The sequence below is a fragment of the Thermobia domestica genome, chromosome 4 (assembly GCF_964235325.1).
Source record: "Thermobia domestica chromosome 4, izTheDome1.hap1.1, whole genome shotgun sequence".
Lineage (NCBI taxonomy): Eukaryota > Metazoa > Arthropoda > Insecta > Zygentoma > Lepismatidae > Thermobia > Thermobia domestica.
In genome coordinates, this window is record NC_137457.1 from 328613785 (window position 1) to 328640974 (window position 27190).

The 27190-nt window shown below is 37.0% G+C and overlaps 1 protein-coding gene across 4 annotated transcripts in view; it reads left to right on the top strand.

Annotated features, from left to right (window-relative positions):
* The first annotated feature begins 4298 nt into the window (after positions 1-4298).
* Positions 4299-27190, top strand: part of LOC145684452 (golgin-45) — a 38545-nt gene continuing 15653 nt past the window's right edge. The window contains exons 1-5 of one of the 4 annotated variants that reach the window (XM_081756857.1): positions 4299-4424; positions 13007-13147; positions 19502-20106; positions 22607-22806; positions 25713-25841. In XM_081756857.1, the coding sequence (XP_081612983.1) occupies positions 13015-13147; positions 19502-20106; positions 22607-22806; positions 25713-25841 (1067 nt within the window). In that variant the 5' untranslated portion in view covers positions 4299-4424; positions 13007-13014. Of the gene's footprint in view, positions 4536-13006; positions 13148-19501; positions 20107-22606; positions 22807-25712; positions 25842-27190 lie in introns of all 4 variants that reach the window. The other 3 variants (XM_081756854.1, XM_081756855.1, XM_081756856.1) reach the window with 3 other exon arrangements.

Here is a 27190-nt window from a genome sequence, read left to right on the forward strand (position 1 = left end):
GTGTTGCTAAATGGTGACTTTCGAAATTCACTGACAGAAACCGATCAGTATGAAAATGTGTCCATTTACAGCTAAAGAATTTTAAAATGAAAGTACGAAAATATCATAAAATTTAATTACTCGGATAACACTATAATATTCATTATGTTATTCTCAAATCCCGTTCACCACTGGTGTCATTCCAATGTAAAATTCGCCTTTGACGCGGGAGACCCGGGTTCGATTCCCGGCGGGAGCTCATGTGGTTCGGATTCCACATTAATCAGTAGGTCCACGTCTCATATAGCCTCGCTGCTTAACGGGACGATAAAATCAACTCAACTCCAATGTAAAATTTGGGAGGGGGGAATCAAAGAAAGCTATTTAAATGGTACTACCTAGCCCAACCTGTTTATTAATTTCAGATTCCATTTGTTGCCTTTCTGTTTACCTTCACGGACCCCTAAGAAATATCATGAACTCGATTACAATCGTTTCACAACCTGAATATTATATTCCAGGTAAATATTATTTATATGATATTCTCTCATTAGTAAATAGGGCCTATATTATATTAGAATAAAATATTGAATATTTTGTACTTCAAAATATTGTGGGATATGCGTCCCCCCGCCACAGACTCACGTGCCGTTCAACCATATTTTGCTGTCAAGAATTTATAACTCGTGTTGCTTAAATAATTATCTAGAAACAAGGGCGCCCATCAGGGGGGCGAAGGTGGGGCGACGACCACCTAGAGGAAATTGTACTCCGGAATATCGAAAACCCTATAGAATTTATAGAATAGTTACAGCAAAATTTGAAACTATTTGAAATGTTGCTTTTTCTTGCCCCCCTTGGAAACCACAACATGGGCGCCCTTGTCTAGAAATACCAATTACATTGTAATCGTTGTAGATGAAAAATGTGAGAATTTCAGAAAACAAATACTCTAACATTGGGCCTATAATAAAATAATAACAAATATAAAACTGTACTACAAAAAGTAAATGTTCCATGCAATGAAACCATGGACCACATTCCGTAACTCTTTGTGAAAGCAACGAAAAATCTTCGTTTTAACTTGCTATTATAAACAAAGCACTTGTAATTAATTTTTACAAGTTTCGCGTTGCTATATATTTCATAATTTGTGTCAAAGCTAAACTAACTCTATGGCCTATGGAACCCGGAGGTTCAATGTCGCGTACACGAAAATTCTCTATTGATTTTCTATCCTTAGCCAACTGGACCCAGTTTCAACCTTTTATTCCTATTTCTGCGAGTGTCCTCCCATCTACGTCTAGGTCTTCCTAATAGTCATTTTTCGATTATTCTTCCAGTTAGGACTTTTGAAAGCGTTCCTACTTTCTTCCATCCTAGCTACACAAGGACGCCGATCACGGGGGGCCCGGGCCCCCCAAAGCTCATGTGGGCCCCCTATTGTGTTTATGAGTATACAATATTTGGCATAATTTGAGTGCAATTTGTCTTAAAATCTTCATATATATATATATATATATATATATATATATATACCTTCTGCATCAAAATGCCCTCCCCCCAAATTCACAGAGAAATCGGCGCCCTTGTAGCTACATGACCTGCCCACCTAAGCCAGACTTGATAGGCCTTATGCAGAAACTATCCGACGCGTGATTAGTGCCATACTAAAGCGTTCGATTAGCATACGTATGTTTCCTGTCATAAGGATACAGTATTTACTATTACACTATTTGGATAAGGAATTAGATTTCTGGCCGTGTTAGCCCGTCACACAGATAAGTGAAGTCCCTCCACGATCACACTGCCCGGAGAATTGGAGAGAAAGAAAGGAAGAAGCGGACTAGCACTATTATGTTAGGTACAACCTCGGCATTTGTCTGATGTGAATGAGGAAACCCCCCAGGAAAAATCTCACTCAGGATGGTTGGTCTAAAGAAGCTAATGCACCTTTTCGACCAAGTGTCTCCACCAGGAATCGAACCCGGGACTGCTCACCCCAAAGGAGAGAGCATTAAAGACTACGCAACGCAGAGTCGCTTTATTAAACTTTCATTGGAATGTGGATGTGTGTATTCAAATGCTTTCAATAGACCTATTCTTCGCATGAGAAGAATGGGCATTTCAGGTAATAATAATAATAATAATAATAATAATAATAATAATAATAATAATAATAATAATAATAATAATAATCTCTTCTTGTTCACCTCAACCATAGGTTAATGGGCAACATGGAAATTTTGAAACTTTTCTCTCCTTTAGGAGAGCTGTTTTATGCTTTGATAAGGTCTCTTCTTCGTAACTGCATCTAGATATTCTATCCTTGGTCTTCCTCTTCTACCTTTCCCTCTATCAGCACGTTGATCCAATCGGAGCGCCGAATAAGACGGCCAATCATGTTCCTTCGTCTTCATGATCTGTCGTCTTTCATTACCTTCTTTTAGTACGTCTTCATTCATTTTCCTTTCGATTAATAATATGCGCCAACACCACATTTCAAATGCTTCCAGCTTGGATATTTCAGCTTTTCTCAATGTCCACGTCTCTGATCCGTGAATCGCCACGCTCCATACCAGGGTCTTAATAAATCGTTTTCAAACATTCAGCAACACATTTCTTGATGTTAGCAGTCCTCTTTTCCTATAGAATGATTGAACATGCGCTATTCTTGTACTAACGTCTTTTTCACTTCTTCCGTCCGAGGATATTAGACTTCCTAAATAGGGGAACGTCTTAACGTCTTCGATTTTTCTCTTCATCTAGCCATACTTTTCCCTCTTCCTGTTCTGTTCGTGCGCACTTTATCACTTTATCACTTTGTTTTTTTCTTATTTATCAGTCATTTATATTTATTTCCAGTAAAAGTTCTAAATACCATTGTAATGTTTTTTTACCATCTATATTCTTAATGTAATTATAGTTCTTACTAGTAGTAAAATAATTATTTAGGGTTTGTAGAGCATTTAAATTAATACCCCTTTGTAGTCTGTTTCAGTCAGTAGTTTACGCCTCCCTTGCTCGCCCTTCACGCTATCCAGTTCCGGAACCATTGCGCAATAGCAAATGTGACATAACCGTTGGTGACTGTGACGGGCTACAAAATTATATACTTCTATGTCAGCAGACGGTTATTAAAAAATACACTGAAAAATATTTTCCACCGTTTGAAGGTGGTTTCTTACGGTTAGTAAGAACAGTCCCTAACTTTTCACATCTATCATAACCAAGGATGTTAAAAAATAAAGCATCTGCTTATACAACAAAATTGTGAATCCATACGTCACAGATTCACCATTCCCAGTCTGCCCAATAGATCGCAATGTTTTGAGGTAACATTCATGGCGGAAACAAGGGTAGCCAATCAGACGTGCCGATGCTCGATTGTTGTTCAGCTTCATTGAGTTAATAGGATGAAGATTCATATGGGCAGATCCTATATTTTATAACATCCTTGATTATAACCAAATTTAAGATAAAAAAGAAGATGAAAAGATGGCATATCTCAGTTTAACGTCCGAAGATTATACTCTTTAGGGTAATTGATACGAATGATTAGAGCAACTGAATGATGATGGAAGAATCGATGGAATGAGAATGTGAAAGGAAACAGCAGTACTCCGAGAAAACTCATGAACCAGATGATATCCAACTTACTTGGCCGGAGAACGAATCAAGAAGGTCCAAGCACCAGAAATAAGGGCTCAATAACTGAACCACCGTTCAACAAACAAATTTAGCTAACCTAACATCATCTTGAAGGCAGCTTCCAAGAAGAAATATCTATTTTAAATAATATATATACTTATGATTGTTACCGCTTAACACTTGCTATCTATCCTAGACTTCGTTTGCTATTTTGGTTTTTCGGTATTCGAAAAATATCTAAGGTCAGTATTTAAATCTTAACACTAAACACTTCTATCAACTGTCTCATTATCACCGTCTCTCTTAGCCTCGTTGCATAATTGTCGGACGTTAAACTAAAAAATTGTTTGAAGAAATATTTTAAAGAACATTTTGTATCAAATAAGATTTACATTTATGTTTAATTGTAAATAATAAATCTGTATTTTAGTGGAAATGCCCATTCACCAAAGTTTTGAATGATTTAAAGCATAGGTAGACCCATTGAGAGCAGACAACCCTACTCGCCCAGCGGCACAGGCACAAGTGCTGCAAAAGTCCTGGTCTGTTCGTAAATAAAACTAAAGTACCGGTAAGTATAAGTAGCGGTGATTTCTGTTCCTACTCCGCATGAGTGTGTCCTGGGTCCAATCCTGATCCTATAAAATTCCCTTTCGAATGCGTTCACCTTGCCACTGAACTGCGGTGTTCTATTTCGGAATGTATTTTATGGGTTGCTCAACAGATTTCTACGCAGTGCGTTAATAGTAGGAGGTGGAAGAGGAAAAAGAAGAAGAAGGAAAAGGGAAAGGAATGTAAGTAGAAGGCATCAATAAAAGACTTATGTAAGGTATTGCTCAAAATTATTTTTATAAAGAATGATTTCAAGACTAATTTCCATAGGAGTTCTTATTACAGCGAATGTGGTAAAATTTGCTATATTATAGTCATTTAGAAGTATAATATGTGAATTTACATTTTTGTGTCACGGGACATTATCCCGTAAAAGAAATTTATTCATATTCGGACGGACTGAAATTTCATAGTAGCTATCTTACTTTGACATGGCAATAACGAATCTGTTTGTTTCATTGCTTTTATATTGTTTATAACAGTACAACTGAAACATACAGTGTAAGCAAATAAAGTAGTTCATGAGGTCAGCGAATTTTATTCACAGCTGTTCAATATGTTGTTAAATATATATACTGATTCTACGTTACAAGCATATATAATCATTTAGAATGTTTTAGAAAAATAGGTTCGGAGCAGGTGTAATTTTGGCGCACCACATTTTGGAAGATTTCAGGTGAGATTGAATACTTTGCATGAGAAGATATATTCATAAGGAACATATTTCTGCAGGCGACAAAATTGTATACAAAGCATTACAAGTGTAGGGCTACTAGTATAAAATTATTACAAGTGCTTTGTGGTGGATAAAATAATTCAGCGCATATGAAAGATGACACTATTAGATGCTATTTTCTGGTGGCGGTGCATTTCTGCACAGCGTACAGAAGCTGTATTTTATAAGTGAAACGTTAGTAGTGTAAAACCATGACAAGTGCTATTGAAACTCGCATATTTGCCAAAAGCCACTTCTTTTTTACTGTCATCACTGACGCGCATGCTCCGTTCGGACGCACCCCCGTGCAGGCCCACCAGCTTCGCCCTACCCCGACTCTGTTAGATAGCATTCGTGGGCAAGGTTCTAGAACTCAGGTCCCCCTTTTCATTTAGCTGTAAGAAAGAATAAAAGCAACGTGCCCTGCGGGGCTCTAACCCACCTTCACTCGCTAAGGCTCGCTCGGCAGTACTGTGAATTAAATATTAAATTTTCGTACAGAACAGCTACTAATCTATATAGAGGGACCTGTGTTCTAGAACGTTCCCGCATTTAGTGGCCACCTAGCACAGGTTGGTTTGTGCTTTTGGACTAGTTTTTATGCCGTACATCTGGAAACCATATTTACGCGCAATTCGAAAAGGAATTGGGCATTTGTGCCGTATCGCCGGACCACTTTCAAAACTGAAAAAAAAGCACCAAAAATGTATTGCATACGGTAATATTTTGTTGGATTACATTAAGTTACTTAGATTACGTTACATTAGGCGTGCAGTATTACTTTAATACGTATCCACAGTATAAGTATTAGTAGTAGGAGGGGCAGGAGTAAGAATAGTAATAGTAGTAGTAGGAACGGGTTAGAAGCAGGGTTTGCCCGAGTGGGCCCAGCCCGGAAAAACCCACCGGTTTTTTTCGGGTTGGACCCACCGGAAAAAAACCCGCCTTAAAACCCAACTGGGTTTTTGAGCTTTTTGTTAGTATATTGTTCGTACAACTAAGGTAATTACATTGAAAGTGATTTTTTATCAGATTTTGGACTTTCCTGGGCGAATTAGATGCTTTCACATTAAGGTATACAACAACATAATACTTTTTTTTTTCTTTTAACTTCTGAATGTACTGGATGAATTAAAAAAAAAAACTTAGCTTGAGGTAATTATAGAACAAATTAATGTATAGATTATGCTTATAGCCTGTTTGAAGTAAGATATGCAATTTTATATTTTAGAAAATACTTTCCGTGAAAAGTGTGCTCGCTGACTCGGCGACGCCGAGGGACGTTATCCCTCGTCGGGTTTAAGGCCATAGGTGCCGGTATTACCAGTAAATATGTAGTGCATTAGTAAAACTACTTGTATTATTGTTTTATTACCTTTGATGGTAACACAAGTATTCTTCAGTAAAATTTGGTTTTCCAACAACAACAGTTTAGTTCAGTTATTTGTTGCTACTCTTCAAATAAGCATTCTGCATAATCAACACCAGCAATAGCGTAAAAATTCTTGTCAAATTTAAGAAGCTTAATGCTAGGACTTCCGAAGATTACGTAACTCTTACTGTTTCAAATGCTGAATTGAAACTTCCTTACTAGTGGAAGTTTCGATGTACACCAAGATAAAGCTGCATTTTCGAGAAAAAAAAAAAAAAAAAAAAGTCGCGAAAGAAGTGCTCGAGAAATTCCCGCAATTCAACGCACAAAGCGTCGCAACTGAATAGTTCAACAATAACACTATTTATTTTATGCTGGAAGATACTTCATTTAAGACATTTTGAAACATTTACTTTATAAATTATGAATTATGTCTGTGGTAATTATTTTAAATTAATTTTCTGGAGAGAGCCGTCTTGCAACAAATGCTCGGGAAATTCTCGTAATTGAACGCACAAGGTATCAGAAGTGAACTCCAACCAGTGGTGGGGGTTGGACGTTAAAAGTGGGGGGGGCAAGACATGATCTGAATACTTGATATCAATGTTAGTTTTCCTGGTTGCTTGTAACACTTTGTTGGACGAAACGTTGTATAACTAATAGGATACTGTCTTTTTCAGTTAAAATATCGTATATCTTGTTTCATATTTATTAAGTAAATTGACAAGAGCAACGCAAGTAGATACTAGCCCTTTGTACTCTTAAACAACGAAGGTGTAAGAAGAGATTTGATTCCTTGCTCATGAACATCTTAAAATTCTGTCTGGAAAATTGTGTGATCAGATTAGGGGCCTATTTAATAAATTTGCAAAACAAATAAACAGAAAGGATAATATTAATCAAATAATCATAGTAATGAATAGTGAGGTTTGTTTTGCAAAAGTTATATTGAAACTGGAAATTAATGAACAACTTATATTTTTAATTCCATGCATGCTGTTATATGTGTTATTACTCTTAGAATGACAGTGAATACTACAAGCATATGCTACGAAATTTAAAGAAATACTTTTGCAGCTTCACGAAACATTCGCTGCCGTTAAGTACAGTTTTCACTTTCTTGGAATATATCAAAACTAAGCAATACTTAGTCACTCCACATTTCAGTTATACAAAATAATCCTAAAACCTAGAATTATGCTGAATTTACTAAATTTAATTGTATATACAAAACTGTATATGTACACCCCTAAACTCGTATATTACACTGCAAAATTAACATTCCTTACTGAGCTCCTTCGTGGCTAAGTGGTTAGCGTACACGCCTTTGACGTGGGAGACCCGGGCTCGATCCCGGGGAGCTCACGGGGTTCGGACTCCACGTTGATCAAGTCCACGTCTCATATAACTTCGCTGCTGAAAAGGATGTTAAACTAAAAAAAATCAAATCAAAATATTCCTTATTATTAGAAAGAAGAAAATACATTTTAGGAACTGTCGATTTTTGTGCAATTAAAGAATAACTTGTGAAGGACTTCTTTTCTTGCAAAATGTTATCTCAATTAGTTCCAGAGCGGCTGACTAACATATCGAGCCCTTGCAAGAAGAAATGAAAGTACGCTCGAATTGTGGCTCTCCAATAGGTTAATTTTTGGGCCATTTTTAGTGGCAGTTCAGACGCAATTCCTGTAGGTTTCTTAATTCCACGGGAAGACAACCAATACGTAATCATGGAACGACAAATATTTTATAGCACCATTTTTATTCTATGCACCAATAATACATACAAAACTTTATATTTCCAAATGAAACTATATACATTAATGGGTAATTTCAAAAAAGTGAGGGGCAACTGCCCCCTCTGCCCCCCCCCCCGAATCGCCGCCCATGACTCCAACAATAAAACTATTTATTTTATACTGGCAAATATTTATGTCGTATAAGACATTTTGAAACATTTGTTTTATAAAACACGAATTATATATCTTTGTTTTAAATTAATATATTTTGTGTTCATATTTGGCGAATGCCACTGAGACTCCTGGGATGATTCGATCTACATTTGTTCTTTCATCTGTCTGTACCACACATACTACAGGGTATCACTTTTGGTCTTTTAAGTTTAAATTTTCAGGGTACAAGCACGAGACACACTAAATTTCCTGTATAGATTTTGGCGGCATACCAACGTAAAATTTCAAAATGGCGGCCATTCTTTTTTCAAAATAGCGGATATCCGCGCTACAAAGGGCATTTTTTGATCTTTTAAGTTGACATGCTCAGAGTGGAAGCACCAGACATTCTAAATTAGTTGTATATACTTTGGCAGCGATCCAACGTAAAATTTCAAAATGGCCTTTTTTTTCAAAACTGCAGTGAATAGAAAATTGTTGTGACAAGTTGTGACAATGATAATCTTGAAATATAAATCACATTTTAACACTTTTACCCCCAAAACATTGAAATATTTCGAAAAACCCAATTAAACCCGAAAAACCCACATGGGCCCAGGTGGGTTGGGCTTTTTTTAAAAAAAAGAATGGGCTTTTTCAAACCCTGGTTAGAAGCCCGGCAGGGGTTGGTTGGGTTCTGCTTTCGACATGAAATGGGCAAATTAAAGACTTGCCATTTTTTTTCTGAAAATTTTACAATTTTTGGATCCGTAAAGTAAAATAAGTGTGCCTCTCCGCGAAATAGCCCATCCGCCTCCACATACAGTGCTAACAACATCAAAAACAGTCAACAAATACAACCACTTTCTTAACTTTTACTATTCCCCTTCCCTGTCTTGTACTCATTCTTCTTCACAAACTTAAATAAATTCTCCAGTTGACCCAAAAATTCATCCGGCGGTATGGCACTTAACCTAAGAATTTTAATTTTTCAACAATTATCTCTGGTGGCCCCCTTGAATATTATCTATGCCAAGTGAGATATTTTCATGTCTCCTAGCGCAAATCTTTTAGGAAACAATAAGAAGTAAATTAGTGAAAGAATCACAATATTTCAACAACTATTTCCCGTGGTGCGCCAAAACTACACGTGCACTATAGGTTCAACTTTACAATGCCGCTCCACTTGGTATCCTTAGGAGAACACGAGATTTACGCTCAATTAATTTTAACAAAAGAGTCCAAACTTCCTGACCGTATCTTATCCTGCTATAGTGTATCCTCCTAAACACCGATCCTACTTATCGACAAGCTGTATTGTCAAGTTTACCGAAAATAATCTAGACCGCGGACCAGTAGATATACGTGGAACAGATTTAGGGGTCTGTGGCATTATTTACCTTCTATAATTTATAAAAGATGTTAATGTTACGGGTTCTCTGTATGTCCTATGGTTATAACGTGAATAATTATTTGAAACTTAATTAATATTTTATGTATCTGTCAAGTACTATAGCTCCAATATAGATAAAAAAAAATAAATAATAAATAAATAAATTAAAATATGGGGTTTGTAACTTTCATATAAATAAAAATGGTGCCCGTAGCTGTAAAGTAATAGTGCATATTATGAGTAGTCCGTTGAATTATCAAATAATTTTTCTTTCACTCTTCTTAAATGACTCCCTTAAACGCTCTGGACTGTTATTACCCTGGCTTGTAGTGATAACGTGCTATCCTGTTATGTGCAATTATTTTATTACAAAATTTACTCGTAGTGCCGTAGAAATTGTTTCTTAAGTTTCATTAATGGGTGCACGTTCACTTTATGAGAACCTCGTCATACGGATATAAACACGTGTCCGGATGTATGCCTTAAAGACGACGGTGCAGAAGACAAACGAAATTGTGTTAGGTGGCCACTAAGAGCGAGAATGCCATCTAACCAAGTCAGAGCCAGGGCGAAATCAGAACGGACTTCTACGGGGAGTTCTAATACTGCTACTTAGAGCAGCTTTTAAGAGCTCCAAACCAGAGTGGATTGATTTAAATCACGATTTTAATCCAGATATAAATCACTTGATTTTTTTTAAATAAAAATCGTCGATTTAAATCAAATTCCGAAATAAATTAATTTAAAGGGAAGATAAGAAATCCCGTTTCTGTTCTATTATTTCGATTATGGAAGATGATAATACAATGAGACTCAAATGTATGTAAGCGCAGTATGAAAATAAATATCATGCAGAGGATGATAGGGAAAATCCCGTTTTGAACTGGTAACGGGTGAATCCTACTTTCTTCTCTTCGTAACATACGGTATTACATCGTTAACTATTCCAACGGGGAAATCACCATGGACAATTAAGACGAAAATTCTTTTGTGTCCACGTCTATTTCTTTGTTTCCCGGTAATAGTGGCGTATTTAGAGGGGTCCGATCCCCTCTCCGAAACAAAATAAAAATAAAACTTTGGTCGAAATTTATGTACTAAATACATAAAAGTTCCTCGGAATCGTAATACGGCAAATTTTGGATGCGTTAAAATATCAAATATTACTTTTGATAAAGTGAATACTTTAAAATATCTAGGGTAAATATTAACAGACGAAAACTATATTTACGAAGGAAATAAATGTCAACTGAAAGCAGGGAATTAGTGTTATTGTTCAGTTCAAAATCTCTCGTCGTCGCGAATTCTGTCGAGGAATTTGAAGCTTAAAATACATAAAACGGTAATCATGTCTGTTGTTCTGAATGGTTCCGAAGTATGGTCGTTTACTGTGAGGGAAGAGCATAGAGTGAAAGTATTTGAGAATAAGATCCTGAGACGAATATTTGGACCCAAAAGAAATGGAATGGGGAATGGCGGAAACTTCATAACAATGAACTACATAATTTATATGGTTTACCAAACATTGTTGGGGTCATCTAGTCTAGGAGACTCAGGTGGGCAGGTCATGTAGCCAGGATGGAAGAAAGTAGGAACAATTTCAAAGTCTTAAGTGGAAAACCAATGGAAAAAGACCATTAGGAAGAACTAGACACAGATGGGAGGACAATATTAAGATGGATTTCGCAGAAATACAAAGTAGAAACTAGATCCAGTTGGCTAAGGATAGAAGTCAATGGAGAGCTTTTGTGAATGTTGCATTGAACCACCGGGTTCCATAGGCCATAGAGTTAGTTACTTATTTTTAGGCGAAGTTTATGTACTTTATATGTATTTCGTGCCGCTAGCTAGTTCCGAGTTTTTAAAAATATGTCCCTGCTAAATATCAGTAACTTTAGTGAAAAGAAAAGTGTCATGTTGATAAATGTTGCTGTACTTTTTTTTTAATGCTTAAGGAACATTGTTTGGGATTGAAATAGGTTAGCAATTAGGAATTAATTCAAAATTCAACCTCAATACTTTCACTTAAATGGCATAATTGACATTTAATACTAATTCCTAAAGTTTCTTCTTCAGTTCGCGGCTTATATTATACGAGGAGAAAGATTTGATTTCAATAAACGATTTAAATAAACAAAAATGATTTTTTAAAAAAATACTATTTTTTTTCCACCCTGCTCCAAACTGTGGGATGGGTTTTATTGGTATGTAAAATAAGAAAGTTTCCTCTTCTGTAAAGAGGGGAAACGATCGTGTCCCCGTGGATCTGCTCCTGGTCAGGGCAGGAGCGCGACAGTGAGGTCCATAGGGAGCAGGCACGTCATCGATGGAGATTTTACGCTTAAACGAGGGTGGAGGAAAAAAAAAAAAGATTTCTGCTGTAAAAACTATAAGCAAGAATGCTATCTGAGCGACTAGCACAGTAAGGATGCATCCATCTGGAGCAGGCTGTTAGTGAATGGACGGTATACGCATAAACGAGGATAATGTGAAAAGCGCTTGTAACTCTATACTTATATACATAATATACATATTTCGTACATCGTGCTGAAATACTCCGCAGTGGAAGTTAATTTGTTACACAGTAATCTTTGATATGCATTCATTCATTCTAACTCCAGTATAGCCCTTGCAATTGTTTCACACCTCGTCGAAAAATTTCGTCGCAGCTGAAAAACTCACATCGAAGAAGAGGCGAGTGAAAACTTGAAATATTTGTGTTATTATCAGGGCTCAAAATCTCGGACGCCAGGTCGTTATGTTGATTATAGAAGGCGAGTTTGGCGTCGAACTAATGTAAGCCAAAACATGTATGCTTTGGTATCAAATTGGTTTTCAGAACTGGCGTCTAGATCAAAAGAAAATTTTTCGAGTTTGTTTATAGTTCTTGAAAAGGACTCGAAGATTTTGAAATGTGAGTGTGGAGAAGAATGGAGATAATTAGCTGGATCGAACGGAAAACGAATGAGAGGGTCTTAGAAGTGGTGGGAGAGAAAAGAACATTTTTTGCTATTATTAAGAAGGGGAAGAGGAACTGTTTGGAACATTAGCTAAGAAGAAACTGTATCATGAGGGATATGCTCAGGGTATGGTGGCAGGAAAGAGAGAGAGGGGCAAAGAAGACTACAACTAATAAACGATATAAAAACAGAAAAATCGTACGTGGAGATGAAGTTAGCGGATGAACATGTAGCTTGGAAGCCTCTCAATTGCAGCAAGTGACCTACCAATAATGGCAAGATACGTATGATGATGATGTTTATAGCTCATTGTTTATAGATACTTTTAACTCATTAGATAAGGTTTTGTTTACTATAGTGTAAATATAATTTTTAGTTGCAGTTCTGTCATACATTTACTTACAATTTCCTGTTTTCCTTTTACTTTAAAAGAGATTTTAATGGGAAACATTCTAATGGATGATACTGCTAAAGAGGTGAAAGAGCCTGAAGTGAAGTTAGAAACTACAAACGTGTATTCGTGTAAAGTGGATTCTCAGGATTTTTCCAAAGTGAATATGGATTCTGTCAAAGGTAAGGAATCTAAACTATAATAAGAATCTAATGTTTTTATGTTATATGTAATATGCTGTTATGTAAATTAATAAAATCACGTACCTTAGCGTCTTGGTTTCCTACTTAATCTCGATTCTTTTTATGTCATACTGACATCTTTTTCTAGACGTTCATCTTGAATTACTTGTTGAGTTGCTGAAATCTTACATTTTTGATCTTGTGTATTCATCTTCCATCTGGAATATTATGTCTTAACATTCCATAAATATAAACATATAACGAGATGGATTGGCATGAACTTTTAAATCAACCCTCGTATTTCCTCAACTCCAATTCCTAGAAACGAAACGCAACCAGCTAACATTTGGAGGAGAACAATGCTCAGGAATTTGTCCCCCAAAAGGTGCCTCACTTTTCCAGACAGCCCTGCTTCTCCCGTCAGTCCAAACAAGGTAAAATATTTGCTACCCTTGTGCTGAACGCCCACGCAGCAAAACTCATGCGATGACAGATTTTACGTGACAATGTAAAATTTAGTTGTAATCAGTAATTTCATGATTTATTGAACTTATCAGTGCCTTTATAGTGATTTCAATTAACCTATGGGTTATTCATTCTACATCATTTGTGAAATAAAGAAGCAATAACTTAATGTTTTCTACGAACTATATTTTAGTTTGCTAGTGTATTCTTGCGCTGTTAACTGGCAACGATGTGACGCGCGAAGAAGTGAGAAGAGCGTGGACATCGGCTAAGCAAATTGGACGTATTCAACATACGCTCTCAAAATAAGTTTAATTTTAAAACTTTAGAACTAATGTGGATAGTAATTAAGGTCTTATATATGCACCTAGAGATCTGGGAACAGTGATATGTGTATAAATGATGTTTCGATAGGGAGAAGAGAACATGTCTATGTGATAATAAGAGTCATTCTTACGTATTTCTCTCGCCAATGTAACGAACTCATAGAAGAATCCTACTGTACATCAAGGAATGGGACGTTAAACTCATCGCTATCCAGCAATGGAAGTCAACTACTCAACAGTGCACTAGTGAATTTTTAGCATCGTAACCGTCAATCGCGAACATCGTGCGCGTTAAAAACGTCGTCCCGAAATCTTTTAGAAGGGCCAGTTTACCTTTGAGTGAAGTATTATTCATAATTTACAAATATTAGTATTGTTTTAAATCATATGTAATTCGTGTAGTGAAAGTGAATATCAATACAATGTTGGCCTACAATTCTTGATATTTTTCCTGAAAGTGAAAATAATGATAACAAGGTGTGTTTAATAAGTTATGCTTTCCTTTTACCGGTTGAAATGTGTACGAGTTGAAGCGTACGTCACAAGGTAAGGTATTTAAAAGCAGTGGAGTGCAAACATATACTTTCGTCTCCCACTACTCGTCTGGTGTTAATCACGCATGGCTGTCCCACCTTGTATTCTTTTACAGGTATTGGCCAGTATATCTTGGAGCTGACGCAACAGCGACGGTGGGTATACGGCAAATGTCTCTAGTTGGTATAACGCCCGAATCCTAGGACCGTGGGAGTGGGATTATTTGTTTAATTGCCAGTTCCTTATTGAATTTATTAGTCTTTTATAAATGAATGATGTTTTAAAGAAGACTCCAAAAGAGATCCAAGGTTCGGATCCCGATGACATTATAAGCTGGTCTTCTCGAGCTGGCACAAGCAAGTATCGAATCCGCTTCCCATTATAGATGGCGCTCCGAACAGGGATAGAACCCAGTACCATTATAAACAAAGTTTTCAAGCATTACAGGCAGGCCCGTATTTACGTAAGTGCTATTCTGTGTTCGAGCATAAAGGCATAATTTTGGTTTTTTTTTTTTTAAGATTCACAATAAATTAATATTGTAAACTAGCAACCCGCAGAGTCCTGCGCGAGCGCGATAAAATATGTTAATGTGTTTAATTCGCTCTAGTATAATGAATTTAGCAAAAGAACTGTGTGAGCTACTATGACATGGGTTCACGTTACTCTGGGACGTTCGGGTTAAACACATACCTTGGGCAGAACACCACACCATAATCAATATTAAGAGAATTAGGCCATTTAAAATTAAGTTGTAACTTTCGTAACTTGTAATACCTAAACTGCTACTCAACCTAGGCTGGTATGTTTTCGAAATCACGGCTTGTTTCCTTGTTTGAGACTCAAGTTGGGGGGGCATCATTTAAAGCACATTATATAAATACGGGCCTCACTACAGGAGTAGACTATAAAGAATATTAATTAATGTTAAAATACTTAATATAGGAAGTTTTTTTTATGAGGAAAAATTTATAATTGTTTTCAAAATTATAATGAGAGATTGTGCATTTTGTAATAATAAATTAATTTCATACCAGTATACATATATTTGTGCGTAGTGGTTAACCTAACTTGTAAACTATTTAAATCATCATTATGCATAGTATTGTAGAAATGGACGTCACTATAGAGGTTAAAGCTATCTAAATTTTTTGTTTCAGTAAACCCTTCAGTGCAGTTCTAAGCAGTCCTTTCACGTACACTTTACTGCACTCTTCAATATGTTTGCTATACCATATTCAATCACTTTGTCATAGTGTAGTATTAATTTTTCAACACCTTTATTGCACTCGGTTGTTAAGTGCATGGCTATTCGATGCGTTCAAAACTCGTTTTTATGGCTCATGGGTACGCTTTGAACATACTGACCATGTATTTAAGTGTGGATCACAATACGCTGTAAACGCGATAGCAATAAAAAACGTGCAGAATACGTCGGCTCGAGCGTATTTCGTGCGTTTCGGAACAATAGAGTGCCTGCTGTTTCGGAACCATAAAAGATCCCCAAAAGAAGGGAAAGAAGGAAAAACGTGTTGCCAGGAAAGGGGATTTTAGCAAGAAACAGCTGCTTGGAAGATGCTTTTTGCAGAGTATTGGAACTTTGCTATTATAAAGTATGTGCGTGTATAACAAAAAGAAAATTCACAAAAATACAAGGAAATTCCGAAAAATTAGCTAATCACAGAAAAATCTGTGTAAATCTAATAGAATTATTTCTCGTGATTGGCATGAATGAGAATAAGAGTGTGGCAGTAAGGCCTGGAAACCCTGACTGGCTCGCAGGATGATTTATAACTCTGGCGAAAGTAAAATTACCGAATAGCCAACTAGGTCACGTTCGCTGCGGGGGGTAACGCATCTGAAACACATCCTCGAATAGCCATACACTAGGCTTCCAGTGTATTACAGTATCTGTGAAATTCACCAGCAATGGAAAAGTACTCTCCGAAAAGAAGGAATGTTCTGCTGTAGTATTTAGCATTCTCCACCTACCAACTCTCAGTTTGAGCTAAGTAGCTAGGCGATGCAGCTGTGAACATGAACGTTATCGCGTTGTAAGGTCGAAATACATGACTCACGAAATTGAGAATCCTTCCAACTGTGAGGCGCAGAGTGTGATAAGGTTTTCTGTTTCCACTTGTCCTGGAAGTTGAAAGACTCTCAGTCTCACTTCTGGCGAGCTTAAAGATACTTTGAATACATCGCCGGCAACAGAGTACAGTGACGTTACAAAACACTGGTATTACGGTATAATGAGTGTTTGAATGAGACTGGCGGATATGTTGTTAAAAAGTGGAGTAAAGTGTATGGTTTGTGAAGGGGGGGGGGGATACTGTGGCTCAGAAATGCTCCGTGAGCTACCTCATAGCGCTTCCTCTGGTGCATGGGGTCCCTGGTTCGATCCCCGGTCAACGTGTGGACAACATCGTGTCCGGTTTTCCCGGGTACTCCCGTTCCCTCCCACTTTCTAATTTCACCAATTATTCCATCATCAGTCACTTGACTTAATCATCGACCCGCTTAGCCTAACGGGCATAATCTTGGGACGTTAACCTGAAAGATTTCATATGTGTATGCTTTCTGAACCATAAAACTTGGAACACATCATTTGTCGCGTGTATTTCATATCAACGTCTGTCTTAGCCCTCCCCGCTTGTCTATTGGCTAGTGCGCGTGCTTTTGGTACGCGTGGTTCTGGGTTCGATTTCTGGTGAGAGCACAAAAAAAATGAATTTCACTTTCATTACTCATCCGTCTCGTGTGTCCTGGATTAATGTACGCAGCTTTGGCGTGGAAGGCCCGTTTCGATTCCCGGCGGGAGTTCATGTGGTTCGGATTCCACGTTAATCAGTAGGTCCACGTTTCATATAGCCTCGCTGCTGAAGGGGACGTTAAATTTTAATTTAATTTCATCAAAGTCTTCTTTTCTTGATGATCGTCGCATTCTCCTTCCATCTTCTTCGAACCTACTCGGCTATCTTGTTTCTAACGGCTTTCGAACGTAAAGTAAGAATCCGCGTGAAGAATTCTCAAGTCTAAAGTAAATAAACGAGATCAACTCGTAACAGTGAAACATTACATCAATGTTTTAGTGTTTTCTGAAGGTACTGTCTCCTATATCAGTTGTCTTACGTAGTTGAGCTTTTTGTGTGTCTATAAATTATGTCATTATTTTTCAATATTCTGTATTGTGTACTTCAAATTGAGATGTCTATTGTGTGATTAAATTTTATTGATGTATTTTCAGATATTTACACAATCTTGCATAAATTTATTTATTTATTTCGGTAAAACAACAGGTAAATGCCTAATTACAGTTTTCCATCATTGTATGGTGATATACTTTAAAATATGTATATGTATATACAATAACATTAATATGATAACAAAACATATGTTTTATACGTTAAAATACACATAGCACGATATACAGTTAATTTATTGAGACTAAAATTCTGTCTATAACTAAAAATGTCTTTCTCTGGGTGCCCTTGTGACACCTTATTATACAATAAACACATTTTTCTGACAGGCGATACATCCAATGCATTAGTCCTTTGCGCTGAGAGATGGAATATGCCATTATGAGGTCTCGTTGCTCTATATGAGACGTGAAGTTTGATTTCTAACAAATATTCTCAATCTATTGCACTATGAATTATTTTATGAAAGGAAGATAAAATGAAATGAGCTCTACTTTCAAGTGATTGTAATGAATATTTGTTTCGAAGGTCTTTGTACTTCTGAAATTTCGGATATATCACTATTTATATGTCAAAAAGCGTTCAATTTTACTTTCAATGTTTTTGATTTTGTTTATCTATTTTTTACTATTAGAACCCCATATTATCGCTGTATATTCCACCTTAGGCCTTACACAGGCACTGTGTAGTGTTTTGAGGACCTTATTGTTAGAAAAATCACTTCCTAATCTCATCAAAAAGCAAAGATAAATTACCATTTACCTTACATCAGAACCATCTTGTATCTAGTGTGTGTATCTGACGCGTAAACGTTTACAGTTATCGGGCTTTCACCAAAGAGGCGTGAGATCACGAGATTTTTTTTTTCTTGCCAAGTTATAATTTGGCTTTATACTTCATATTTTGCATATAAGCGTTACACGGCTCAAAAACAGTTTACTGTAGTCAATACATAACATATGAACAGCTGCCAAATCTTAAGACATTCATTTCTTTCTCTTAGACAAAGATAAAAATATAAGTGCCGCATGAGATAGTAGAGTATACGTCATAACACTTATCTTACTATAGTACTAATTACTGATGAACGAACACGTTCCTTATTAGGAACATACGCGTAAAGAAAAATTCTACTACTTATACGTACTTATATTTTTATTTAGCCATATAATAATAATAATAACAACAATAATTATCATTATTATTATTATTATTATTACTACTACTACTACTACTACTACTGCTACAGTGAGTGTTTTTCGCTGACTTGAGCCGCTCCTACGTCTACCTTACTGATGAACACGTGATTAGCGCGTTGCGTTGCCCTGTCTCTAATAGACATATCACGAGCTTTCTGTTGAGTGACCATCACGTCTTCTATTCACATAACTCTCCAGTTTGCCTCACGACACTGATTTAACTTCAAAAATTGGGGGTGCACCGTCTGGAAATCGAACCCAGGACCACATGAACGTCAGTTCAATGCTCTAACGCCACTAGACTACAGAACACCACTTTTAACAATATCTACAATATTCATTTTTGGTTTTCTCTATGTTACTTTTATTTTAGGTTGTATTCTCTCTGTGTGGACAATTTTTTCGTACTATTTACGTATTTTTTTAAAACTTAGTATCGTGTTTTTTTATAGTGTATATGAAGAATATATGGATTTTTTAAAATTGTCTGTATTGTTTGTATATTATTAATGTATTTCAAAAGCAGTGTATGCAAGTATAAAGTGTTTGGAGAAGGCTACCAAACCATAGCTTCGCTGCCTAAAAGAAGGCATCAATAAACTAAATAAATATTTTTTTTATTTCCAGTCAAAACTAGACATGCTTTGCCATCTCCTGTTCGTACCCAGGGAGATGGAATGGAAACTACGGAAGAGAAGAACGAACCTTGGTCGCCAGTGCTTGATCGAAAGGGAAGCCAGAAAACGCTTGGAGAGACGTTACTGTACAAACCACAAGATTCGAAGAGTTATAGCGCTCCTCCACCAGTGATTACGGGTAAAATTATCAACTTAGTGCCAAAAAATGTGAGTCATCCAAAAAAGGATAAAGTTGTATTGGGAAGTCTTAAAGGAAAAGAACCAAAGTTTGTTCCTTACGAGCCGTACAAGGCGGCCGTCAACCCTATCATTCCATTAGAAAAGAAAAGTAATAAATGTAAGGAGAGAAAGAGTTCTTCCAAATCGGATGTCCCTCCAACTATCTTGGTGCAGCATCACGCACTCACTCACTCTTCAGTAGGAACTAAGAAGGAGGTTGGTTCGTCAGTAGCGGCAGTCTCTCCCAGTGACAAAGAAGATGAAGTCGCATGTAGTTGTGGATGGGAAAAGGAACGGAAATCTCTAGATGATGAAATCAAGCAGCTTAAGGAGGAAAACGGACAGCTGGAAAGTCAGCTCAAATTCCAAGCTCAGGTAAGAAAGCTAGGTCTATCAGAAATGTCAGGTCGTGGGATTCATGCTGTTATTTATACAGGGTCCGTTCTGAAAGTATTCGAACTGTCCGCAGCACGCAGCCAGAATCAGTCGAGGGTATAAGTAAGTGGCGCCAGGTGGCAGTGGGGATCTTAACCTTCAAATCAAGGCCTCGCTCAGTTGTCTATGAGCGGTAAATGGAGCTCATCACAAAACAGTGCTTGAGCGTCTTCGATAGAGGATCTAGCGCGTCCGTTCTGACATCGCCGACGGATCGCTACTTCACGACAACAACACCCCGGCTCATACATCGCTGTTAGTGAGTGAGTTTCTGGCCAAGGTACGCGTGGCAACGCTGCCTCATTTACCTTACAGCCCGGACTTGGCACCGGTCGACTTCTTGTTTTCCAAAGTAAAAAGAGTGCTCGTCAATTCAAGAGGTTGAAGCCGCCACGACCGCAGCATTAAAGAGGGTGTCAGTCAAGGATTTCCAGGACTGCTAGAAACAATGGAAAAGCTACTATACTCGCTGTATAGATGCTCAAGGTGCCTACATTGAAGAATATTGATAGCAGTTGCAATGGCTATCAATAAATTATTTGCAAATAAGTAAGTTCGTATACTTCCAGAGGGGACCCTGTACTAGTGATGGCCAAATGGTAGGTTGCGAGCCGAATGAAAAATAGTAGGATCTGTTTTTCTTTTTAAACTCTTAACATAACAAGGGAAAATAACTTTTCATTATAATATACCTGAATCAAGATTTTTAACTGTGAAAAATACTTTCTTCTAACTTTTTGGTTATCAAGCTTATTTTGTAAGGTAAGACCGTTGCTATTATTATTGTTATTATTATTAAGTATTCCATCGGTTGACAGGTCCTGGAACTAAATAGGGGAATTTTCCCCCTTACATTAGGGTCTTGAAATGTTTATTCCACATTTCACGATCTTCAGTTTTTTAAACACACAAACTATTTGCTGAGGAAAACAATATATTCACATTTAAAAAGTACATACGTGTGACGAAAATAATGTAAAGTTCGTGATTACAAATGAATAAAGATTATAATTTTCATTAGTTCAGATCAATGTGAAACCTTTACACTTGAATTTCCGGTTTTATCTTTAGTAAATTTTCTCCTTTTAGTACGAAGAGCGAGTGCTTCTGCCAGCTTATCTATATAAAATTGCTTGGACGAATGACAAGACTTGTTAAACAAAACCATACCTCCCCCACCTTCACCTAAAGAAAAGAAAGTACTTGATAGGGAAATTATTACAAGATACAGAAGAACAATGCCTTCTTTTCATTCCTGTCACTCATTAAGCTCAAATGAGTCCTTACTTTGCTTTGCTTTTATTTCCCAAAATTCAACAACAACAAACTGCCGAAAATAAATGGTAAATATCGTAATGATCAGAATATTTATGGTTAGCCGTACCACTTTCAATGTGGAAATGAAATCTAGTTTAACGTCTCACAACTATGCCCTGTAGGCTAAAGGATAGTGAATGAAAGTGGTGTGAAAGAATTAGTAGAATGAGGATCCCAAGAAAACCCACAAACCCGGTTGACCTGGGACCCCTTGCATTAGAGCTGAGAGCTCTACCTCTGAGCCATGGTGTTCTCAGAAGAATAGGGAGAAGACCTGTAATAAACTCATTTGTGCATTACTTTTGGTGTACCCTGTTCAGACAATTTAATTTCTTTTTATTTTAAAAGGCTGCTATATTTAAACAAACAGTGTATCTAAGCGTTGTGCATTCTCGCACGGAATAGCAACATCCAGCCGACGAAGCAGCCAGCGGCCTTGGCAACCAACGGCAGCCAATCACAGTCCTACCTGTGCTTACGTCACTCTGGTAGGTGGGACTCGCGTGAACCGCGAGAACAAGAGAGAAATTGAGTGATGTAACTTGCATTGGGCGCCAGAACCGGAACCATGATAGCAAGCATTTCACACTCACTGCAATAAAGATTTGGCAAGAAACATAAAATTCAATATATGTGTTTATAATTTTATATATGTAGAACTTCGATACATGTTATTGTTAAAATATTACCTTGTACCTCTATATTAAATATAACTCCCAAATTTGGGTCATTGACGTTACTGTGACCTACAGTTAGTCGTCACATGTGCTTTCATTTTGTTGTGCATGGTGCCATATGTTGACATAATCGAATTCTTGGAGTGTCTAGTTGATTTTCAGGTTAAATGGTACTGAAGTTATATCCTATTTGAAGTGTAATGTTGTTATTTGAATTTTCGCCTATGCGTAGTCAGCGGGGAAAGAAGCTATTGCTTTTGTGATAACTTGTTTCGTCGTTAACGCTCGGGTGAAAAATTCGATTAATGACTATCTATTGTAATGTTTGCTCTACTTGGATTACCATCCTATGGAGTAAACATCACAGACTGACAATTGACTAGAGCGTAGATCGTCTTTTTACAGTTTATAAATAACCATAAGAGTTGTTTCTATTTTTTCGCAAGGTAAATGGCGAACTGAAGAACTTGCTGGTAGCAGCAGTTGGGGAGGATCTAGAGACGAGAGTACATATTTTGACGGAGGATAAATTGCAGTTGGCAAGGGCTCTTCTCAATTCTGCTCAACGGCTGTCAACCCACCAAGAACAGACAGAATGGCTGGCTGGGCAGTGTGAAGTATGGAGAAGCAAATTTCTTGCAAGCAGGTATACATTGTTACAATAAGTATAAATTATTGAATTATGTGAAAAATAGCTCCTGTAATGGTGTTTTTATGTTATATCGGGTTCAATTATCAGTAATTTGTTGTTGATTCAACGTCATATTAACAGTTTCTCAAACTTTTTCGGTGAGGGCTAGTTTTTTTATTAGTCATAATGTTTGTATGGACCCAGCTACTGTTGCCCCATCCAAAACCAAACTTATTTTTTAATGTCTTGAGCATATATGACTATACTTATATTTTTAAGTAACCTATTATATAAAATTAAAAAGAGACTATGTTTGTGACTTCGAACCTCTTGAACCACCCGACCATTCTCGATCAAATTTTCAACATAGATGAGGTTCGGGTCTGGGGTGGTTTGTATCATTTAACTTTGACAGTGGAACATAGGGGAGGAGGAGGAAGGGGAGTTATATATAAAAACCAATATACATAAAAATGAAAATCACTTGGTTTGTGACTTAACTCTTAAACCACGTCTGGGATGGTTTGTATCATTTAACTTTGACGGTGGAACATAGGGGAGGAGGGCGAAGGGGAGTTATATATAAAAACCAATATACATAAAAATGAAAATCACTTGGTTTGTGACTTTGAACCACCAGACTGATCTCTATCAAATTTTCAACATAGATGAGGTTCGCGTCTGAGATGGCTTGTATCACCTAACTTTGACGGTGCAACTTAGGAGAGGGGAAAGGGAGGATGGAGATATATAAAAATAAATAAAATTTAATAACTCTAGAACTACCCGACCGATCTCGATCAAATTTGCAACATAGAGATGGGAGGGGAAAGACATTTAAAAGTGATCGAAAATGACTGATATTAGTGTCTAATCCATAGTTTTCGGGGTCGTTCTAATGAACAATGACAATTCCGATGCCGTTTAAATCCAAATTCAGCCCCGCAACTTGGGGAAGGGGGAGATATATATATATATATATATATAAATGATCGAAAATGACCGATATTAGTGTCGAATCCATAGTTTTTCGGAGGTGAGATAAAGAGTTGTCCATTTAAAGTTTCATTTTCAATCCAGCGAAGCGGATAATCAACGCTAGTAGTAAATAAAATCAGTTTAATTTTACATGGTAATAATGTTAGAAAATAAATATTAACTTTTTAAAAAATAATTGAGCTCATTATTATTATTTTATATTAATAAATCTATACAAGGTGTTCATGAGCTTAATGTGATAAAGTTAGGTAGTGGTTCCTTGAAAGAAACAGCCGAAAATGCGAAACATCACGTTTTAAAAACTGGCTTGAACATTATCAGGCTTTCCGGAATCTGTATAACTGATAGTATAAAGTAAGTTGTGGCACGGGGATGTACTGTTAAGTACCAATTGAGTACTCGTTGCGTGGTTATCAAAGGATTGTGAAACATAGGATATTTAGATAGAGCGCATACTAATTCCTTAACTCCTTGAACCGCTTACGACGAGAGGTCTCAATTTTCTTCTTCAAGTCAGGGCGTTTTAAAACGTGATGTTCGGCATTTTCGTCGGTTTATATATCTGAGAGAGGAGGTGTTTTTCTAGCCACCGATGTTTATCAAAACTTTTGGCGTGTTTCCAACTTCAGGTGTCTCCATTAAATTGATACGTATCTGTATATCGGGAGACTTATTTGTAATAGTTGTTAATCATGTTTCATTACGAGCGTGTAAGTAGCATTTAAAGCTTGAATTTATAGTGTTTTATTTGAGTATCCAAAGTATTAAAGTGAATTCTACTTCCACTTTCTTTTATTTTGACGGATTTACTAGGTAACATACCTTTTGCATTAGTTAATAATCTTTATAGTATCAAGATTGTAAACAGCTGGGGAAGTGAATTGATATTTATGTTAGATATTGTATTGCGTATTGAATAAGTCTCAACCACCTGGTAGCAAGCTTTGACAGGTATACCACAAAAACTTCAGCTCTGTAGCTCAATTCCTTCAAGGCAGGCTCAGTCTTCATCAGTAACTTCTCGTAGTCTCTGTTAGTTTTCATTACACAGAAGTAATACATTAAGTCAAACAGGCAGAACAAATTGTAAAAATATACGAGGAAAGTCAAAAAGTTAAGGGACGTTTGGGAAAAGGTACATTTATTCTAATGATAGAAAACTGAAACATACGTTATTATTCAACATGTCTATATAATCTCCCTGCAGGTCAATGCACTTTTCCCAACATTTCACATGTTTTTTGATTCCATCGGAAAGAAAATTTTTCGGTTGCACCTGTAACCAATTTTCCACCACATCAATGACTTCTACACACACTTTCCGAAAGTTTAACCTGTTGTGTAGGATGGAATACGCTGAACCATGACTGATAGGTAAAGTATTGGCGATTTCGTCCAGTGTGATTTCTTATGTTTTCTATCACCATACCCTTAACGATTGCAAATAGTCCTCAGTCGTTGACGTCGATGGCCTGCCCGATCTTTCCACGTCACATAAAGAAGTTCTTCCCTGTTTGAAACGCTCTATCCATTCGTAGATTTTGCTTCGCGGTAAACAGCTGTCACCATACTGCGCTTCACTGTCCTCATTTCCTCCTCCTTGCAGATCGACGATGGAGCTGCCATATTTAACGGTCTGTTACACTCCAACGATTAACGCGGGAATAAGAGTGACACGTTGCATAAAAGTGTTGCAGACGACACTAATTCAGCGCTGGATACTAGCAGTGTTACCAAACCCTAGTGCGAGAAATTGCCCAAGTCCTTTTACTTTTTGATTTCTTCTCGTACAAATAATTTCATTCAGAGAGTTGTTAGTGTGTTCTGTCTGTACTAGTTTATTTGTGTATTGTGTTTCCATTGATTATGTCCTTTTGAAGTTTGCCATTTTGTATTTAAAAAAAAAAAAATCTCGTTTTTAGTTTGATGGTAGAAGAATTAGCTCGCTGGAAGGCAGCTCTATCGCAAAGGACAACTGATCTTCAGGAATCGATGAAACGATTGTTAGAGGAACGATCCAAAGTTCGGGAAACGCTATTGCAAAGTTATAGGTGAGTGTTGGTTACACATTTTATTTCGTATTTCCACTTCTGTTTTGTTTTTATGTCGAGAATTCTTGTTCTTACAGGCTTTCATCTCTACTTTGGAGCCTTGACCATTTTTAAAAATAGAAACAACAAAAAATAAAAATAAACTAAACTCCACGGAGCAATAAACATGGATATTTAGACATAATGGATTTTAACAACTTAAAGAAATAAACTGACAAATAATTACAAATATTCACCTGGATTAATCTTGGTATAATATACTAAGAGTGAAGAAGTGCCTGATTGGACCGAGATTCGAACCCGGGACTTCCGGCATACTGTGCCGATGCGTTGAGCATAACACCACCCAGTCCGCTTCTTAGAACAACCACTCACTCTCTAGGTCGGTGCTGTCCATTCGGACCACGTGGGTTGTATCACAGACCACTGGTGTGGTTGGTCAATCTTGTGTCCATATACCGAGCACCTTATGACGGTTGTGATTTCATATATACGAATGGAAGGAGGAAACAACCGATTTTTTTTACACTCCAGAATCCTCTATAGGTGCTATAACACACAAAGATTGAAAGAGTCCCTGACTAGACCGGGACTCGAGTGATCCGAAATGAGAGCACCGACCTTGAGTGTAAGATAGTGAGTGGCTGTTCCGGAAAACGAACTGGGTAGCGTAGTGGTAAACGCATCGGCACGGTATGCTAGAGGTCCCGGTTCGAGTCCCGGCCCAATCAGGGATTTTTTTTTACTCTGTGTTATAGAGTTCGCACCTATAGACGAATCTGATGTGGAAAATATCTGTTGTTTCTGTATCATTTAGTAATGGGAGAAATATTTAATTGGATACCCCATCTTCCTCAGCTGCTCTTGAAAACATCAGCAGCAAATTTATCACATCACATGGCATCCATTTTTGAGGTACAGAAGTATCAAAACAAAAACATTTGTTTTATTACAACAACTTGCATCTCAACGATGGATGCCATGTGATGTGTTATATTTGCTGTTGATGTTTTAAGTAGAAGGCGCAGAGGAAAATACGAATTCTCGTTGAAAATTTCGGCAATTAGTATGTGACAGACATATATCAGAATTAGTCCTAATGAACATAATAGATATTAACTTGCGTACAATTTCTCTCAGATTTGAATATTCCGTAGTTGTGGACCAAGGATGCTCTAGATATGTTTTACCCCACTTTTAAAAGCTTGTCCTGGTAACATTTTTTTAACGATCTTTGAAATATCTGTATTTTTTATTTTATTTGATAACAGTGGATTACCCCCTTAATTTGCAAGTATTTTTTCGTCTTATCTTTTATTTAGTGCGTTCAGTATTTAATGAACTGTTAA